At 36.2% G+C, this 9,273-nt stretch overlaps 1 protein-coding gene across 1 annotated transcript in view; it reads left to right on the forward strand.

The window, feature by feature from the left end:
• MME (membrane metalloendopeptidase) overlaps positions 1-7,833 on the forward strand; it is an 88,910-nt gene extending 81,077 nt beyond the window's left edge. Inside the window, exon 23 of the mRNA XM_057740129.1 lies at positions 7,066-7,833. Coding sequence (XP_057596112.1) covers positions 7,066-7,165 — 100 coding nt within the window. The 3' untranslated portion in view covers positions 7,166-7,833. The remainder of the gene's footprint in view (positions 1-7,065) is intronic.
• The last annotated feature ends 1,440 nt before the right edge of the window (positions 7,834-9,273 follow it).

Raw genomic sequence — 9,273 nt, forward strand, 5'->3', positions numbered from 1 at the left:
GTAATTAGAGGTCCCAATGTGGAGTAGAGTTATCCCCAAAGTTCCAGGAAAGAGTACCATGAAGCAGAGGTCAGAGAACAACCTGCTAGGGATGCTGGAGAAAAATTCTGTGCAGAGCGGAAGGTTGAGTTACAAGATATCTACAGTCCTTCCCAAGTCAGAAAACCTAAGAGAACCCTGGATTGAAAGAGAATCAACCAACCAGCATTTGAATGTCAAATTCTGGATCCCTATGTGTCTATGTTAGGACTGAGTTCCTAATTCCGACTTCTTCCCCAGGTGCCAAACTCTTCCTCACCAATGTGCTGACCAGCAGCCGCACCTCTCAGGCATGAACGTATGAAAAACAAATTAAAATTTTTGTAGGTTTGTTGGAAAACAGTTTGAGAGCAAAAGAAAACTAATGGGCTAATTTTAAAAGCTCTTCCTAAAATAGACATGAACGTACTGCCCAGATCATTCATTCCTGGCAGGAAAACTCATTCAATTGTGAAACAACAAAACAGCACATTTAAAATTAAAGAATGTACTCAGTTTGTTCGAGTGTCAGCATTGTCATCGTCATCACTTAGTATTTGCCGTCACAGGTTTTTCAAAATTCATTCACTCAACAATGGATTATTGTATGCCTGTTATATATATACTGCTAGGATATACAAATTAGGTTTTTTTTAGGTAATGAACAACAAAAGTCCCTGGATCAATTCTTATTATGGTTTTGTAACTTTCAGGTTTGTTTTCTGTTTTTTTTTTATTTTACTTTTAAAATTTTTCTTCCAGTTTTACTGAGACATAATTAACATACAGCACTGTATAAGTTTAAGATGTACAGCATAATGGTTTGACTTGCATGCATCATGAAGTGATTACCATAATACCTTTATTGAACATCCATCATCTCATATAGATACAAAATTAAATGAAAAAAATTTTTTTTTCCTTGTAATGAGAACTCTTAGGTTTTACTCTCTTAACTGTCACATATAACATAAAGCAGGGTTAATTATATCTATCGTGTTGTACATCACATCCCTAGTACTTATTTATCTTATAACTGGAAGTTTGTACCTTTTGACTACCTTCATCCAATTCCTCTCCTCCCCACCTCCCACCTCCGCTAACCGTGAATCGGTTTTCCTCTCAGTGTATTTGTTTGTTTGGTTTTGAGTATAATTGATGTACAACACCATGTTAATTCCAGGTGCACAGTAGTGATTCAATAGCTTTAATTTTTTTAAGTTGTCTTTTTCCTACTGAAGTCTTCAGAAACTAAGGTCTAACAATCTGAGGATGACAGAGTATATTTAAACTCACACAAATGATCATAACAATCTAATTTGTCAAAGCTCTGTCCTACATATCCTCATGAATCAAAGCATATATATCCATAAAAAGCCTAGGTGAATTTAAGTAATATTAATATAGTACCTTGTACATCTGGCATTCTCAGAGAACAAGAGGTGGCACGTTAATTTTTTGACAGCTAACATTTGTCTCTTGAGTATTAACATTTTTTATCTTAACCGGTAGATTAAAATTTCTCTGTTTAAAATAACTTTTCTAACTTCTTGCCTTATTAACACAGTATCCTAAAGAGAACCTAATGACACAGACTTTTGTTATGTCTATTATTTATGGTTTCACTGTTTATTAGGTTAGTGAAGCCTCAGGAGCTATAACATGTGGAGTTATTTATTCTTACACTACAGAGCCATTAATGGTGATTTTTTTGACTTTTTAGTTTAGTTTTTTATTAGAGTTTTTCTATTGGTTTGTCTCTTCTCTAGTTCTCTTTCTTGTTATGATATTGCCTGCCTTCAGCTGTCCCATTCCTCCATTCCAGTTAACTCAGAAAACATATCCTTACACTTTACAGTAAAACATGAATGCAAGCTTTGAAGTAAGAAATCCTTGAATTCCATCCATGGCTCTGCCATTTATGAGCTATTCCTTAACCTCTGGGTCTCAATTGATATATAAAATGAGGATTAAATTATCATGAGAGTTGCTAGGAGGCTTAATGTTAATGTACATGAAGTGCTTATTACATGTGTGTTTGAAAATTAGTACTTGAATTACTTTTATGTGAGATAGAGAGATGAACAGAATGAGAATTCCTATGAATAAAGTATATGGATTTTGCAACATTCCGTATTAGCTGACAGTCAAGGGCTTTTTTTTTTTCTCATTTCTTATGTCTGCGTAGTTCAAAATATCAGTAACTGATCACTGGTTAAGTGATCATGTTGGTAAATATGTAATTGTTTTCTACCTCTAATTTTAAACTGAAAATAGTATTTTATTATAAATATGTAAAATTATTTGTAACTTATTTTCTTTGTTCTGCTCCAAAAGATGCCTCTTTGACTCTTTTTCATTCATAATAAGAGAAGTATGTGTTGATTTTTTTTAAAGGGGTAGATGGAATGCCAGCATTTTGTCAAGGAAATTATTATTTTCTCTGGAGGTGAAGGGATTTCCTTGGCAAAAGGTTGAGGTCACATTTAGTTTTGGAAACAGGCTACTTCCTGGCTGTACAAAGTAAAACATCTTTTTAAAGAACCTTAAAAACTAATAGACATTGAGTTGCTATTGAAAAATTATGCATGGTGGTTTCTATAGAAACATTTCTGAAATGAAGGGAGATTTTGTAAACTTATGCTTAAATAACCACAGTATCAAAAGCAAAAGGCAAAGTATAACTATAAAGAATCTATAAAACCATATAAATCTATAATAGGGCTAAGCTATAATTATTTTATTCTTCCTAACTAAAGTCTTATGTGCTTTAAAATAAACTTCTAAGACTTTAGTATTTAAAGCAGAAACATTTCCCTCTGATATTCTAGAGATTTAAATGGCTTCATTTTGGAAATCCAGTTTTTGTTAGCTGTCTACAGTCACTTCAGGGAATGGTTGTTACTATATTTCCTACATAAATGTGTTTCTAAAGTTATTCAGATATAATATTTCTGTATAAGATATAGGGTCTGATAATTTTTTTAAAATAAGTCCAAATACACAAAATAATGTCAATGTCTGCTACCTAAATAGTAATGGTGCTAATGTAGATACTTTTATTGCTTGAGATCATCTTCCAGTCAGAATAAAGGGCACTTCATAGAACCTGCGCCACTAATAATGCTAGAGATGTTTTCCACAGCTTAATATCTAATACTTCTAAAAAATATTCTTTCTAGTATTATATTTAGACACTTTTAAGTAATATGGCTAATTGTGTTCCTTATTATTCTATGATTTAGCATGCCTAAGCTAAACCCTCTGAAATACTGGTGCTTCCTCCATTTACCTTAAATATTAGCATTGGTTTCTGATATTCTGTAAATGGTGTGGATTTTGGTGGGCCTTATAGAAATTCTGTCAGCAGTTATTAATCTTTAGCCCATACCTGGGAATCTATTCAGGCATTTATTTCTTCTTGAATTTATAATGGGACCTGTGTAGACCAATGTGACCTTATTTTAAAAGAATCATGAACATCAGTTAATGATAAAGATTGGACAGTTTATTCATGAATGAAGGTAGTTAATCTTGTAGCCCAGTTGTTTGTTTAAAAGAAGTAGCAAAAGATTGTCAGAGTACTCATTAATTGTAAAAAGTTTATTTGTTAATTTAAAAAAAACAGTTAATTTCAAGCAGGAATAGTCAGATATGTGGTAGGATATAAAGTTCATTCTTGGTTACATGATGTTCAACTCCACGTCCTTAGATATTTTCAATATAAGTGGTTATTTGCCATGGGAATAAACAGCAGTAGTATGATAAAACAGCAGCAGTATATATTCTATATAATAAAATAAAAGTTTCAAGTAACTTACTTTAGGAAATAATCAATAAAGCCTTCCTTTATTATCTTCTGTTATTATAAACACAAACACAAAAACAACATAGTTTTCATATAGCATGAAATTCATGTAAAAGTGTTAATGAGATATGATCCCACTCTTAGAGAAGGGATTCATTTTAATTAATAGTGCATCCACTTTTTGAAATAGATTATTTATGTCATCCATCCAAAGATTTGATGTTATAAACAACCAAACACTAATTAGAGTCCTAGGAAAGTAAGTGAAGCCCTGGTACATTGCTGACCTAATTATTTAGGATCATATTATCTAAATTGATGTTTTTGGGTGGAAAGAGAGGAGCTGGAATGGAAATAGAGGGCTGAATTTGCATTACTTTGGGTGTTGCTGCATGGCCAAATCCCAGTGGTATCTTGCAAAGACTTTCTCGTATTAATGTGGTTTTTTGTTTGTTTTGTGTTGTTTTTTTAATTTCTTTAATATTTTTAAGAGAAATGTAGGCTTAAGTCTTGGTTTGGACTTTTTTACTGATGTACTTCTCCCCATATGGTGATATCTAAGACAACAATTCCTTGAAAAATGTTAATAAAATAAAAACAAAAGAGCAGCTCTTCCAGCCAGTGACCCTCAAATGCTTACCCTGTCCATCAGGGAGCCTGTTCCTCAGTTAGAGGAACAGTTAGACCACCAGGATACTGTCCGTCAGCCAGTGTTTAGGGCTTCCTAATGTATGAAGAGGATCAGATTAAATGAATCAAAGCTCCTAACTCAGAATCTCTGAGCCTGGAATCTTAAACACTAAGTGCTAATATAAATCCCTGATGTCTAAAATCTTTCTATTCTTATATATATGATCACTTTGACCATGTATCAAGTGAATTTGTTCAAACTTTCAGGTGTAAGAAATGACATTATTATTATTATTATTATAAGAATCATCATCATTATTAATCAAATTAATTCAAACTCTAAGCTCCCACCCTAAGCTAGGAGGTGTGAAATTTATTTTTAGTCGTTTTCAGTGTACTCCTTTCTAGGGTTATACTGGAATCCAAAGGCATCTCATGAGCCTAGAAATTAGGGAATATCCTCCTTTTTCAGCCTGCAGTGGGTGCTGAGATCCTTGCAGTCTGATTGCCCTATTTGAACTCAGGTGGCTTCATTTCTTTCCATTGGTCATGGTCAAGGGCAGCAGGAACCACCACTCTGGATGTTCAGCCTCCCTGACAGCCATGTGACATTCTATCAGAGGGCCTCTCAGGGTCCTGCTCAGAGTGACAGACATGTCCTTGTCATTCACCCAACCTGCCATTACTGGGCCCCTCTTCAGGCTTGGGGAGGCCAGTCTTCTCCCTCTCCAGCAAGTGGACGGATTAAATGTAAATTCATCTGCTCTACCCTCCCCAACGTCAACCCTCCCCTTTCATACCAGGAAGGTTCCTTTCAATCTTTAAGACTCCTCTAGCAGTCCTCGAAAATATACAACCAAAAAAGTTTACATCCTCCCTGAAGGATAGGAGAGTTTGAGAAATAGCTGATGTGGTGATGGGTGACATGTTAGGAAGTAGGACTTTTAAAAATTTGATGTGGAATGGAATAGGTAAGCGAAATGCTTTCTTTCTCTCTAGTTGGTCCATTGTAGCGAAAAAACCAAAAACACTAAGCTGTGTTTTTCTTCATAATGTCCTGCTACCTTCTGCATGTAATCACCATGGCCAGGTAATGGGTTCATTCATTATTTCTGGAGTCCTGCAATAAGCAAAGCACTGTGCTCGGCTTTGGTGGTGCAGCAGGGAGCAAGGTATACACAATAATTTGTCCTTATAGAGATTACAGTGTAGAGAGTTTGTTGGGAAGTCGAGGAGAACAAATCCTTGCACATGGTGGTAAGTGCTGCGACAGGGCTAGTGCAGGTGGGAGGGCCTCACGTGGACAGTATTCCAAGAAGGCCTCGAAGATGGTGTATTGAAGCAGGGGCATAAGGCTGAGAAGGATTTCGCCGTGTAGCCACTGGGGAGTAACTTTGCAGGGAGCAGGGTCGGCAAGAACAGCAGGGCTGGAAGCGGGAGAGAGCTTGGCCAGTTTGCATAATGGAAAGTGGATCTGTGCAATCTGGGCCTAATGGGGAACAGGAAGAAAAACAGACTGTGAGGAGGCCTGGAAGGTAGGCTGGAGCCATCAGCATGTTGGAGACATTGGGGAGGAGTCTGAATTTCCCTCAAGCTCCTGGAAGGTTTTAAGTAAGAGAATTATGGAACTTGATTTCAGTTTTAAAGATCACCCTGACTGCTGTGTGGAGAATGGGTTAGAGGGGAGAGAAATGCTAGGACGTATGCACGTTTGCACATCTGCCATGTAGGGAGATCTCAGTAAGTTAGAACGTACTCCTAGTCTTCCCACCACTCCCGTCTGCTTAAGCCCCCTGCCCCCAGCCCTAGGTGGCTGAGGTGGGAGGGGCCCAGTGGGAAGAGAAGGGAAGGAGCTGGTTCAGGGTTGATGGAAAAACATCACCTCTGCATCATTGTTCTGACCTGCCTGTCTCTCAAATGCTGCTTGGTGCCAGTAGTGGGTTGGACAGTGTTGTTTTTGCCCATTGGGGTCAGAGATAAAGAGGAAATTGGCATTTTACCAACCCTTTCCAGTTATTCAGGCTGAATCCAGTTTCTGATATCTGTGGGGTTCTTTTGGGAAAAAAGAAAATTATCTTCCCTATTAAATCAACAAACATCTACTTAAAGTCTATTATTGTGTGAGGCCTTTCAAGATATAGTAAGAAATCATAATTATGTTCTTTGGCCAAATTCTTCTTAAAATAACTGCAATTCCACATATGATTTATTCACTTATCTTAGCACATATAGAGTGTTTATAAATTAGCTCCCCATACCAAGCTGAAGATGCAGGTAATATTATTATACACATTTTACAGAAAAAGAAACTGAGGCATAGAGGCTAAATAAATACAACTCATAACCAGGATTCGAACCATGCAGCCTCTGTTCAAAAGCTGTGCTTTGCTACCTGTAGTTTGCTACCACTCCATTAAAAATTCTGTTAATGAGAAGGAATGAGCTCATTCTACCAGCTTTTTGTGTTTTTTTGTTTTTTTGTTTTTAATTTCCTTTTAAACTGGAAGTTCCAAACGCACTCACTTGGCCTACGTAAAAAATTCTGTAGAGCTCCTGCATGGCATGCACGTGAGTATCACATGCTGATGGTGACTTTGTTTGTTTCACAGGATTATTGGGACTTTGCAGAACTCTCCTGAGTTTTCAGAAGCCTTTCACTGCCGCAAGAACTCATACATGAATCCAGAAAAGAAATGCCGGGTTTGGTAATCTTCAGAAGTGGTGCAGCCCTTGGCTAGACTTGCCCATATCACAGAAGTGGGGAACTCTATCCGAGAGGAAAAGGGCCAGAGAGGTCACTGATTACATGGGGGTAGTTCTCGGGGATGAGAGCATTGCAATAAAAATGAAGCTAGGCTATTCTGGAAAAGGTGTGGAGGGAGGAGGGGTCTAATGTCTATCAAGTCAATCACTTCTCAGTGTGTAAATAATGCTTAATCTCTAAAGAGAATATTATTCTCCATTCACTTCTGTTTCTCATATGATCTGCCAGTTTGATGTTGACTCTCGATGTAGACCGGGATTTCTAATCAAAGGGAGAAAGAAGAGGTAGAAGAATTCAGCTGGCACCAAAAGCACAGCAGTGACGTGAGAGTTAAAAACATGTTGCTTATGTACTTGTTTTTACTTTTATTTGCAACATTTATGCTCCTTCAAAACTCTTCCAAAGATTTCTTATACATATTGGGGCCTTGGGACTTAATGTAGTTTTAATCTAATTTTGCCAATCATTAGTTATTCATTCTGAAAGCATTGTATTTTAAGCACTCTTAGGGCTAAAATGAATGTTTAAAACTGTTTTTTGTTGTACCTGCTTTGACTGATTATGAGATTCTTGAGGCTCTGTGCAATTTTCTAAGCAATTTCTTGTTCTTTCTCTCTCAAAACTTGGTCTTTTTAAGAGATTTGTAGTAATGTATAAATAATAATTTTTATATTTAATTAACTACACTTATGACTAAGTAATTGTTATTATAGGTAATCATTGAATATTGAAGCTTCAGACCAAGATAAATAGTTATGAACCAAGATCTGTAAAGTGATGTACAGTTGAAGATTTGAGACTTTTTAAACTTATAAATCATATTGATGAAAAGCTTTAAGCACAAACTTTGGGTTAGAAACAGCCATTGGACGGTTGTCTAAAGATACATAAGAGTTGTGGTTTACAAATAGGATTTTCAAAATCAAATCTGTCCTGAAGGTGGCTGTGATAAAAGGGCAAAACTGCATCTATGTAGCTCTGCATCTCCTTATGTTTTCAGGTTTGTCATCTGACGGAAATATTTTGATAATAAATTGAAATTGTGAACCCATTACTCACTAAGTGTATTGTGCCAGCCATCTAGCTTTGGAAAGTGCATTTCTGAATATAAATGAGAGGTTTCTACACATCCAGTGGGTTTGCTTCTACAATTCTAACTTGCCTAAAGTTCTGGGAGGGGGAGGTCTAGTCCCTGATAGCAATTCAGCTCTTAAGGCTTTTATATTCTTCTCTTTTCCTGTCCTGTTGGCTAGTTTAGTTCATTTCATTACTTGATTAATACTTTACAAAAGAGGTCCAAATTCCTTATTTTTCCTAACAAAATATGAAAATGAAGGAATATCCAAAGTATGAGTGTTGGTTTTCCTGCCTCTTGAAAAATGCCCATTTACATGTTTTCTTTAATGGTATTAAAATATAACATATACACCAAAATTTAAAAGCATGAGTGTATAGCTCAATGAGCTTTCTGCAGCAGAACACATCCCTATAGCCAGGACCTCTGAGAAACAGAACATACTAGTGCCATAGAAGCCCCTTCTCCCAGCTATCATTTTATTCTTCCAAGGACAGCTACTGTCCTCACTTCTAAGATCATCCATTAGTTTTGTCTGTTTTTGGCTTTTATGGAAATAGAATTATTCAGCATGTATTCTTTTGTGTATGGCTTCTTTAACTCAGCTTTCCGTTTGTGAGATTCATCCGTGTTGTTGCATGTGATTGTGGATCCTTTGTTCTCATTGCTGAACAATACTCTATTGTGTGACTACACTAAAATTCCTCCCTTCCATTGTCAACCCACTTGAGAAATTTCCAGTTTACAAAGAGCGCAGTGAAGAACATGCTTGTGTATTATCTTTATTTGCTTGAGATTTTAATGGACTAATTTCCACAAGTCCTTCCTAAAATTATTATAAATATTGAAAACATAGTTTCAAGCTAATCATGGATAGCCTCATCTCTTCCGCCTTTATCACTACCACCTTTATTGTGGATAATTCAAAGTATACTTATGTGTATATTTCCTTAAAGTAAACTTCAAACATTCCTAAAT

This window comes from Hippopotamus amphibius, chromosome 6, assembly GCF_030028045.1.
Source record: "Hippopotamus amphibius kiboko isolate mHipAmp2 chromosome 6, mHipAmp2.hap2, whole genome shotgun sequence".
Lineage (NCBI taxonomy): Eukaryota > Metazoa > Chordata > Mammalia > Artiodactyla > Hippopotamidae > Hippopotamus > Hippopotamus amphibius.